This window comes from Eptatretus burgeri, chromosome 3 (genome assembly GCF_056783735.1).
Source record: "Eptatretus burgeri isolate ZD-2024b chromosome 3, Ebu_testis_v1, whole genome shotgun sequence".
NCBI classification, from domain to species: domain Eukaryota; kingdom Metazoa; phylum Chordata; class Myxini; order Myxiniformes; family Myxinidae; genus Eptatretus; species Eptatretus burgeri.
The window spans coordinates 129,166,564-129,178,805 of NC_140963.1; the positions used below are offsets into that span (position 1 = coordinate 129,166,564).

The window sequence follows — 12,242 nt, forward strand, 5'->3', positions numbered from 1 at the left end:
GGTGTCAACTGCAAGTTTTCATTGCTAATAATCCATGATGTAAAAATCACTGGGCATACAAGACTTAACAAAGAAAGTTGCTTGATCAATTTACGAACCCTGATGAATTCCAGTGATTGTAGCAGTGGCTCCAGTTTCAATGGCGAGGAAAGCAAGGCTTGTGCAGAAGAGTAAGAGTTCAAGACATACTCCATGTAACAAAATGCAAGTTCTGGCTTGGCTTGACTTGGCGCATTAATCCGCACACATCGACCACTCTATTATGCACAAAACAGGAGGGTGGGACATCGCATTCAAGTTTGAAGTACATTGCTTTGCAGTTAAGCGCTCGGTAAATCACAATTACACAAACTAAATAATCAGCTTAAAAACTCAAAGCTTGTCATACATCTTCCTCATTATAATCTACAAACTTAGCACCAGGTTTGAAGGATAACTATTGATGCACATGGACTCGTGTGAGACCTGAAACTCAACATTACCATGCATGCCGGTGGGAAATGGAAAAAAGTGGAAGACAAACAATAATTATTTAAGGTTCTCATCACGATTTGCAGAAGGTGTGGTGAATGATCAAATCAAAGTGCTGAGGACCTGTTGAAAGGGTGGTGGTGGAATTGCATTAAATTTAATTATCTCGTAACAGGTAATATAGGAATCGCAAATACATGCATTGTAGGAGCACCGTATTTTCCGGCATACAAGTTGATACTTCCCCCCCCCCCCCCGGAAGACAGAGCCTCGACTTGGTTTAAGACATTGAATCGGATAAATGTGATTCAATGTCTAAAACCATGCATTGAGCCAGTCACTTTGTGTTCCTGGCAGAGCACAGAACTGCATGCAACGACATGAGAACAGCATTTCCACCAGCCTTGAGAAGTTCAGCATGGATGCCACAGATCTCAGGAGCTTTACCCCATTTCAACCGGTTCACTGCAGTCTGTTTCCACAAACGAAGGTGGATCACAGTTGATTGTAGGGTCAGCAACAGGAATAGTAACACCCCATAACACCGGCCCAGTGGGCATTCACTTCGGACTCCTCTGTCAAGAGCACATCACCATCCGCTCTAACTGCAGTACACTGCGGGGCGGGCTTGGAGGAACGCAATGCGCGAATTCCCCTGTAAGTAGGACGAGAATCGCTTGACCACAGGTGATGCTCTAAAGGTCATTTATCAAAAGAACAAATGAGTAGGACAGTGCTACTATTTGCCAAGATGAAGTGTGTTACTGCTGCAACGATGCTTCAGAAATTTATTTTGGACAACTTTCGCACCGTGCAAAAATAATTGGTCATCCTCACAGATAATTTGAAGGCAAGGAAGGGCACTGGGCTCAAACTGAACAGGCACCACCAATATTATGCATGCCAGAAAAGGATTCAGCACTTTGCTCTGCAATGAATTGCAGTCCAAGCACATCAACCAGAAAGACAAAATGGTGGTTGTTTAACAAGTTTTTGTTTTTTTTTAACTCCAAAAAAATATTGTTCATATTTGAAAAATACGTTGTTGCTGAAATACTTTTGATCGCAATTGTAAAATTGTGATTATTTTGTTGGTCATTCTGTAAAATGTAACTTTTTTTTTTAGCTCAACCATCAAGCACATTTGAAGAAGACAAGCAAAATCTGCCAAAGGGAATAAATCTGTTCAATCAAAACATCTCACCTACCATTTGAGATTTTTGTTCAATACAAGACGCATTGAGCCAGTCAGTCACTAAATCCAGCAGATGTCCAACATGATTCCAAGCACATAGGCATTCCAGCAAGGGTCCATAACATGTTGGATTGTCATTCACAGTGAAGCCACGCAGCCGTGAAACGACACCACAGCTGGGATACACAAAATATACATTTGTCAAAACATAAGCAAACTAAAATGGCATTAGTTAGAGTGCATACCTCCGCCAGGCTGAACAGTTTATGGTTTGCATCCCACTGATAAGCCGTATCTAAATCTGGATTTTCACCAAAATCTAATCAATTCTTCCTTCTCACACACCCAACCTATCGACCAAGTTTCATCTGAATCCATACACAACTTTTTGTGATACCCTACTCACAGACAGCCAGACAGCGAGACAGGGGGGAAAACGTAGAACCTCTGTTCACCTTTGGTGGCAGAGGTAATGAACTACCCTGACAGATTGTCAAGCAAACAATACCATGTCAGAAAACAACTGGGAAGCTGTCATGATGCATATTATATTGAAATATATGAATTAAAAATATACACAATGCCAAAAATTGTACCGATGAGCTTTAGAAGCCACATCTCGAAATTACAATCGGCTAAATAAAATGTGTAATACAAAATCTGAGTTACTTTGTCTGAAATAAAATCCAAGGCAAGATGGCAGCTTTGACTTTTAAACAAAATTATACACTTTCAGTGGTGGTCAGAAATGTTTTCACAAAGACCAACTTTCCTGATTTAAAAATATTTCAAACAATTTAAAAGTTTATACCAAAGGGGAAAGGATTTGATATAACTTTTTATAAACCTCTCCTATTATATTGTTTATCTTGAACTTCACATCCTTAAAAGGATATGGCATTACACAACCAATCAGAGAATCGCACAAGTAAGACAACTGCATCCACAGAAATTTCTGGAAAGTTCACTGAAATTTCATTTGCAACTGGATGGTGCTGTTTTGAGACGAGGATGGAAAAGGAAAAATAAAAATCCAATATAATCATTCCCAGCTTCAAAAATCCGAGTCTAGTGTCCCGACAAAGTAACATTTCTGCCGATCCATCCATCCATTGGGACCATACTCTGTGCAGAGTGTTGGTGCGGCCAAAGCAGTCTCCTCGGCTATTGGGCACAATCGGAGACAGGTCGCCACTCAAGACCAATCATCCCAGCAAGCTGGTACTCGTTTTGCCGACCACGGAAGGATGAAATGTGGGGTTGACTCAGCCTGGGATTTCAACTCAGGACCTTAGGATCCCAAGCCTGCCACCCTCATCATTAAGCCAACACCAGGCACATGTCTGCCAATGATATTAACACATTTCTGCCAGGCAAGAAAAACAAATCCATAAGCAGCAGCTACTTAAGAATATGACTTGTAGTCACTTAACATGCAGAATCTTTACAACATAAAACTGCAGCGAAGTCGATGGCAAGTCATCGCAAATGCCCGTGTTTCCCACCGAAAGCAAAGTGGAAAGATTGCAAAAAATTCCACCAGAAATGACCCACCATCAAATTTCGAGATAAAAATTAATTTTTCCCCAGTTTTGACCTCCATGACCATAAATCCCCACCCCTTGGGGCATGAATCAGGGGTCAAATCCAAAAAATTGTAACTTTTCTGTCTCCCAATGTTGCTTGCAGATACAAAGTTGAATTTTAAAATGTTCAAAAATGTGCCCCAATTGCATTTTTCGGTTCTTGACCTTTTGACCCTACCTGAGGGGGTGGAGTCAAAACTAACATGGCTCTTGCACCTTCTTGCCATGTGGTGACCATAACCAAGTTTGGTGAATTTATGCCCAACCATTTAGGAAGATAAAGCATGATGGACGGAGGAATACAGACAGACAAAGAGCAGATTGCAATATCCCCCCCTCCATTTCTTTCAAAACCAATGGGATGATGACGTGCGGCAGGAGCAGAAATTGGCAAATAGAATAGATCATCAAAGAACAAACCTGAAGGTAGGGATAGAGGAATGAGGCATAAAGGAAGCAAGCATGACAAGTGCTGTAAAACTTCTGTCGTCCTGCAAATAAGATGGTGACACATGGTTAGCTTTGATAACAGAACAGAAAATAAAATGTCATTGTATATCACAAAAGGATGACAAATTCAGAAACACCAAGTGCTGTATAAAAACTTTTTGAATCCATTTTGAATTAATTGCAACATGTTTATGGAGCTGTACTCAGATGTCAACAACATATGCACTGAAAAATGAAAGACTCATTGAAGCATCTGCTTGTCAGCTATTTCTGGAGATTTTCCTTCCACCATATATATCCTACAAAACTCCTTTCCCTTTCCTTTTTTCCCCCCACAGATGCACCCTCCACCTGTTCTGCACTCTTTCCTGTTTTTTTTGCGATGGCTCCAATTCGTTTTGCACCCCCCTCCACCCCCCCCACCCTGTTTGTGGTCTGTGTCTGTTTGTAGTGAGGATGTTGAGGTCGTGGAGAGATTCACTTACCTTGGCAGTGATATTCATGTCTCTGCTGGCTGTGAGTCAGAGATCAATAGACATCTGGGTCGGGCCTGGGGAGTCATGGATTCACTGGATCATGGGGTGTGGCGCTGCCGGTACCTGTGCGGGAGGACGAAAGTCTGAGTCTTCAGGTCCTTGGTGCTTCCAGTCTTGCTCTATGGATGCGAGACTTGGACTCTGACCAAGGATCTGAGACGGAGACTTAATTCCTTTGGTACCAGCTCTCTTCGGAGAATCCTTGGCTATCAATGGTCTGATTTTGTGTCCAACAAGCGGTTGCTGAGAGAGACTCGGATGAGATTTGTTACCTGCATGGTCCGTGAGCGTCAGTTGCAGCTGTATGGAGAAGTGGCTCGTTTTCCTGACGCTGATCCTGCTCACCAGATTCTCTCAGCAAGGGAGTCTCGTGAGTGGAGGAGGCCAATGGGCCGACCACATGCCTCGTGGTTGCAGCAGGTTGACCAGCATCTCAAGGAGATTGGGATGGGCCTGGCATCTGCCTGGGGGAAGGCCAGACGGAGGCCCCTGGAGTACCGGCGGAAAGTGGACGTAGCGACGCGCTGTTCTGGCACATGCTCCCATACCTGACCTGACCCCCACCCCATCACCCTTATTTTTTTTTAATTATACATTGTCGAGGCTCGTATGAGAGCCAACACACAACGAGGGGGGCAGGACACAAGAGGGGTGGGAGAGGGAAGGAGAAAACAGTGGGGAACAGAGACATTAGATCTGTGAAAGGGAGAGGGATGAGGTGGGGAACATGGGGTATACAACATGGACATTACAGGCTAAGCGCATGTTAGTGGTTACCACCCCTATTTTAGGGCATACCCTGACTTGAGTGGCATTTTTTGAAAGTCACAAAGACTACTTCTGGTCATGAAATTTGGTTCATTGCACAGACAGTTTTCCATAGGACCTTAAAATATATAGGTTCATGGGTCTCTGATGTATATTACTGAATCTATAGGATTTTTATTGAATATACATGCCCAGTATTGGCGTTTTTTTCTTGTTTCACCTTAAATATGACATATTAGACCATGCAAAAATACAACGTATAAAACATTCTAGATGAAATTTCTCATCTAATCAAAAGGTTGTCACCCACCGTCTGAGAAAATCAGCATTTGTGTCGGTCGGTTGTGGATTCGCATGATATATGCACATTCTGGCATATTTTTTATTCCCCTTTAAGAGCCTGGGACTATGAAATCCCCTAACAAAATGACTAGTTTATCAATAACTCATATTTACGTGTCTTAAATTATTCCACTTATTACCAATAATCAATGTAAAAATTTTTTAGATGATCCGGGTGGATACTTAATTACAGCGGCTTGACCGAACTTTCCAAACCAAATGTCCAACTGCACGTCACGTTTTTAAAAAAAAAATGCTTTTATTATTCTGTGCATCAGATTATTTTCACTAAAATTTATTTACAAATGGGGCACAGTGATATAGATATAATAGTATTAAAAATATATTGAAAACATGCATGGCTTTGGTTTAGAGAAATTTTGCATTTTTGTCCGACTGCACGTCACACTTTTTTGAATTTGATTAAAAAAATTAATTTTCTTTAAAATAAATTTTAAATAATTTTCCAGGCATTTAAAAAATATTTTATTACTTCAGAAGGCAGTTAAAACAGTTTGGAGAATTTATAGAACTTTTTGTTACTCCCAGAATTGGTTGAATTGAAAATTTACGTCCAATAATTTGTTCGATAAATCTTCTCTCTTTAAGTGCTTTTCAGCATCTGACAGTCACTGAATAGAGCAGTAATAAAAAAATAAGTATGTATTATTTCTTAATAATCCCAGAAATCGGTATTTTGATTTTTAGATTAGTTGCTAGAATAAGTTACATACTATGACCTTCATTTATTTTGCCAAAAAAGAAAAATTAGGTAATTTCATTGAAAACTCGCAAAACCATCAGAATAGGTAACCCTTCTTCAAAGTATCATATTTCGGGATATATATATATATATATATATATATATATATATATATATATATATATATATATATATATATATATATATATATATATATATATATATATATATATATATATATATATATATATATATATATATATATATAATTAAGCTATACGGTTTTTTGTTCTGAACTCAGACTTCCACTTTCAGGAAAATGTAGTGAGAAGGCAATGGAACAAACTTCATTTTTTGACATTTTTGAAACAGAGTGGTAACCGCTTAAGGCCCTGTTACACCTTGACGATTTAGCCAGCGTATGCCTGACTTATGCAAAATGTGGCTAAAACGCTGGCACACGTCGAATACGTTATGGGTAAGTTTGTATACGTTAAGAGCACGCTGGCATGCGTCGTAGTACGATGGCTTTTTTTCGTAGTATGCTGGCATACGTCTTTGTACGCTGGCATACGTCGTAGTACGCCGAGGCATTAGACAAATTTTCCATGCTTGAAATTTTTCGACGTATGCCAGCTTATGACTCACACGTTCCGGATACGCTTGGCCATAAGTTGTAGGCACGTTACGCGATCGTTGACACACGTTACTTGTACGTTACTCATAAGTCGAAACACGTCAAGGTAATGGTTAGCGTCAGTGTTCCAGACTCCCTGGTTTTTTTTTTTTTTTTCTTCGGTATGACGGTGATGTTGACACTTCGATTTCTAGTGCGGTTATAATATAATATAATTAATAGGCTGCCGCTCAACGATTTAAATCATAACCGCACTAGAAATCGAAGTGTCAACATCACCGTCATACCGAAGAAAAAAAGAAAAAAAAAGAAAACCAGGGAGTCTGGAACACTGACGCTAACCATTACGTCGACATGTTACGACTTATGAGTAACGTACAAGTAACGTGTGTCAACGATCGCGTAACGTGCCTACAACTTATGCCAGCGTATGCGGAACGTGTGTCATACGCCGAGTACGTCGAGAAATTTTCAACGTGCTGAAAATTTCGCGACGTACGACGACGTATGCCAGCGTACTACGACGTCTTCCAGCGTGATCTTAACGTATACAAAACTTACCCATAACGTATTCGACGTGTGCGAGCGTATTCGGCAAATTTTTCATACGTTGGCATACGCTGGCGAAAACGTCAAGGTGTGACAGCGGCTTACCACTTCGATGTCTAGTGCGGTTATGATTTGAATCGTCGAGCCGCAGCCTATTAATAGCCTACGCCACATGATCGTCGGTGATACGCTGCCGCGCTATGCATAAGTTAGACTATCGTTGGGCATAGGTTGTGAACGCCGACAACACGCTCAGCCTTCGTTGATATAAGTTATCTATATATTATCGAAACGTTCTGTGTACATTACTAATACGTTATGCATACATTGAACTCATTATGAATACGACAAAAACTTAAAAAAAAAATATCAATAATTCAGCGTATGCCAGCGTTTTACATACATTTTGATACCTTGCCATACGCTAGCTAAAACGTCAAGTGTGACAGGGCCCTTCCATGCGCTTAGCCTACAGAGACTTTCAGGAAGGAAAGCAGGGAATTTGAAGGAGGTTGGTTGGGGTAGATTAACGGGGGTAGAAAAGATTGAGGATTTGGATGGGGGACGATGAGAGGTGGTGGTGAACAGCTGTTTTGAACGCCTGGAGGGAAGAATGGGATTGAACAGAGTGTGGGAGTTTATTTCAAAGGTGCGAAAAAAAAGAGAAATGAAAGAGAGAAGGTGAGCAGTGATTCATGATTTTGGTAGTTTTACCAGAAGGGGGTTGCTGGCAGACCTTGAGCACCCTGCAGAAGTATGGGGGGGGACACATATAGCAGACAGAGCGGGGGGGGGGGGTGAGACCGGAGAGGAGATGGAAGAAGACAAAGACAAAGCCTACGGTGAGAGAGCCCAAAAACTCAGCCTCACCATGGGAGATACCAATAATCCTAAATGCCTTCGTTTCCACAGCATGAAGATGAGAGGCAAAAGCAGCAGCCCAAAGGGGAGAGCAGTACTCCATCAGGCTGCGGACAAAAGTTTTGTATGGGGCCAGGAGCTCAGGTGGGGCGAGGAAGGACTTTGCACAACGGATGATTCCCAGTCGACAACTGGTTTTGGAGGCCAGGTTGGAAATGTGGCTTTCCCAAGAAAGATCATGGCAGACAGTGAGATCCAGAAGCTTGAATGAAAGGACTTCTTCCAGAGGATTGCTGAGAAAGTGGATGGGGGGGGGAGGGCGGGGGTTCTAAACGGTCCTTTCGGAGAGACATGGTGAGAGTGTGAGATTTGTCAGGATTGAAAGACATGTTCCACATGTTGGACCAGTTTGTGATTTTATCCAGATCTGCAAAGAGTAAAGAAGCTGCCGTTTGCCGGTCTGGGGATAACAGATGGTACGACAGAGGGTGGAGTCATCAGCAAAGTGATAAAGAGGATTTTCCAGAGATGCAGAGAGATCATTGATGAAAACCAGAAAAAGAACAGGGCCCAGAATGCTGCCTTGAGGAACTCCAGCCTGGACAGGAAGAGGGGATGAAAGAACTCCATTTATGGCCACACGTTGGTTGTGACAGGAGAGGAAGTCTGTGAGCCATGAGTGGAGATGACCTTGAATACCAAAGGAAGAGAGTTTGGTGAGCATGGCAGGGTTCCAGACCGTGTCAAAAGCACGTGATAAGTCTTGCGATATGGCTCTGATTTCATGTCTGGCATTGAGTACCTCAATCCATTGTTGGGAGAACAGAAGCAGCATATCCAGGATAGAGTGACCTGGTCTGAAACCAAATTGATGATTGGAAATCAAGCCATTGGAGAAGAGGAAGGATTTAATGTGTGAAGTGATGATGGATTCCAGAACATTGCTGATGATTGGGAGAAGGCCGATTGGTCTGCAGTTGCAGGGATCTGTTTTTGCACAGCGGTAATGTTCGCTGATTTCAAAGCAGATGGTGGATGACGTTCAGCAAATGAGAGGGTCAATAGAACAGAGAGAGGGTGAGCAAGATCAGCGGAGCAGGTTTTTAGAACATGTGGGCTAATGGCGTCTGGACGGGTTGCAGAATCTGAGTCGAGGTTTGACAGCAAACTCTCCACCTTGTCAGAAGAAAAGGACACAGAGTCCAGGGACTGTTGGTTGTGACTGGGTAAGGTGGGTACAGAAAGCGATGGGTTTCAGACACAAGATTTAGATGCAAACACCGAGTTTAGGCATTCAGCCTTTTTACGTGCGGTGTCAGCAGTGCGGCCATTTGAGGTAAGGGAGGGGATGGAGGAGGAACACCAGAAACAGACTTAACTCGACACCACCAGAATTTGGAGGTGGGAGACAGGTTTTAGTCCAGTAGATATGTCAAAAAGATGTTCACTTCCGGAAGAAAGCATGAAAATTTGTATACAGGGGTTTTTGAGTATGCTGAATCCATTTCTAACCGGATCCACGCTGGCAAACCAAGGGATCACACTCAAAATCAAGAAATCCAAGATGGCCGCCCTGCGTATTGCCGATTTTGATATTTCGTCAGAACTTTGGTTCTATTTGACATAAAAACATGATCTTGGTGCCGATTTATAGGTTTTTAGGGTCAAAGAATTCAATGAGATGCCTTAAAATACCATAAATGTGATTGGAACAAAATCCAAGATGGCTGTCCTCTGTAGGTAATGCAAATATCAATCTCGTTGTTTTTTTTTTTCTGTTTGGCATAGAACATGATCTTAGGGCTAAATATAGGTTTTTAGGGACAAGAAATTCAATAAAGTATTTTTTATTACTATAAAATGTATCAGTAGGAAGATCCAGTTACGCTTTTAACAAATTTCGATGAACCATTGAGAGCAATATTGTTCACACATAAATCACAAAGAATAGAGATGTACACTTGTCATTTTTTTTCCATTATTGGGAATGTGCAGGGAATAAATGGTTTTACTGATATAATACCAAACTAGATGAAATGAGTTTGAATTGTATTACAAATGTCAAAAAAGGAAATTAATCGAGGACACTGTCCACATCTGCACATTGTCCACCACAAAAACACAGCTGTGTGCACGGGAGGCTTGCTTTTGCACACTGGCATCTTCCTGTGCACCGTTTTTTACATGCACACTTAAGTTCTCTGCAGCCCTTTGATGCTTCTGGCAGGGTACTGCTTTAGGGCACCCACATTCGCTCACTGTCGAGTTGCCACCCCCACTCGGAAGGACTTGGAAATGTTGGATTGGCCTCCAATGCCTGACCCCAGACATATCCTGCTTGGTAAGCAGCACGCTTTACATGTTGTAGAAGTGCTGCACGTGACGGTGGGATGTTCTCCAGCTTCCAATTACAGTAGGAGAAGAGATGCTTCCTGGCTTCATTCACATCAGTGAGTTGTGACGTGCGAGAGTACAGCAGAACCACATATCTTTCGAGTTCCTTCAGGTCAGCTTCTGTAACTTCATTGGGAGTAGCAGACAGCCGTAGAAATACTTCAGTGATGTCTGGAAGTGATTTCCATACTTCCCAAGCGGTCTTCTTACCGACGGAGCTCAATGAAGACACAGTGTCACATCCTGATATGGCGTGCATAAATGGGAGGCCTCTGCAGTAATCATTGCCAAGCTCACTGGCAATGACATGTGCTCCAATATACCGAAAGTGTGCACCATGGCCAAAAGCTAACCAAAGTTCACAATCTTCCATGGTGATTGCAGTCACAATGGCTAGAACTAAGACGTCCGTGTCAGTCGTGTGCACCATGATCCTCTTCATGCCATTGGTGTAGGCATGGAAGCAGTGAAGCATCATTCGGTAGTCTGCTTCTTCGTGTGAACATGGTTGAAGCCCAGAAACATCAAGTGTTGCAGAGGAGGCAACCTCATACTTGCTTTTATGCGCTTCCAAGTCAGGAATTTGTGCAAGAAGCTTTTCTTTCAAACGAGTTGAGTTTGTGCGCTCTGGCATATCGCTAACAAGTTGCTGAAGTCGTGACCTGTAGAGTCGTACAAGGCTTGACAGCTTAAAAATGTGTTCAGCGTGCTCTTCTTCTTGTCGAGACACTCTTCAATATAGGAAACCAATTCGGCAAAGGCTATAGAATCAGGCATTAGATGTGGATCTTCCTTCTGAGCCTCTTTTCTGACAAGTGTGCGGTGTCTATTGCATAAGGCAGTCAAACACTGTTTGTGGTATACAGCATCTATTGCGGTCATATCACCTGAGGACAGCTTGGCAAGCAGTCGGGTATCACGAAGCTCTGTTGCCATTTTTCGAACATTTGCGTCTATCTGTGCTGTAGCAGCTCTATGATAACCTTCCTCCACTTTGTCGTCACAAAAGAAGCAGGAGAGGCTTTTGTCAGTTTGAATGGAGGAACCAGGGAATGCCCCTCGTAGTCTGCCTTTGAGTGGAGAAGTCTCAGTCTCTCTTACTTTGGCTATCTTCTTGCGGGCACGCTCAACTTTCTCTTTGCTAAACTTCATGTGGCATGTTTTGTGCCATTTTGCATTGTGCTTGGAAAGAGTTGCAGCTATACCTTAGCCGTCATCCAAACGTGACAAATTTATGTCCATTGGCAGGGCACCAAGTGAGTGTAGCTCCTGGATAAGTTCAGCTATTGTATCATAAGCTCGGGACTGATGGGCATCCTTGGATTGAGATGGGTCTCTCAGCGGTTCCGATGAACGTTTTTGACATGGGGCACAAAGTGTCCAATCTGTTTCAGGCAAAACCAAATCAGAAGCACTGTCCAGCTTTATTTTCTTGGTTGCCATATTAGTTTATTCTACGTCAGGTTAGTTACAGGTAGGCATGCACCTTGGAATGGTCACCATCTTTCCTGAAAAGAAAGTGAAATCTGTTATATTTATATAACTGAGAAATCTACATCAAATATTTCAGTTTTAGTCATACAATATGTAGCCTAATCAGATTAATGTTCTGAAAATGAAACAAATTATCAGATTAATGACCAATTCTGAAAATAAAACAAACCATCAGATTAATGGCAAGTTCTGAAAACAAAATAAAACAGAATAATGAAATGATATACATGTATGGTCTTCCTGAGAAGTAAACAAA

General features: G+C 42.0%; 1 protein-coding gene across 2 annotated transcripts in view; it reads right to left on the reverse strand.

Moving 5' to 3' along the window:
* The window catches only part of NCAPG2 (non-SMC condensin II complex subunit G2), a 261,538-nt gene that overhangs the window by 143,445 nt on the left and 105,851 nt on the right, over positions 1-12,242 (reverse strand). For both annotated transcript variants that reach the window (XM_085875556.1, XM_085875555.1), the window contains exons 17-19: positions 3,673-3,743; positions 1,680-1,842; positions 99-257 (exon numbers count right to left, since the gene is read on the reverse strand). In XM_085875556.1, the coding sequence (XP_085731682.1) occupies positions 99-257; positions 1,680-1,842; positions 3,673-3,743 (393 nt within the window). The remainder of the gene's footprint in view (positions 1-98; positions 258-1,679; positions 1,843-3,672; positions 3,744-12,242) is intronic.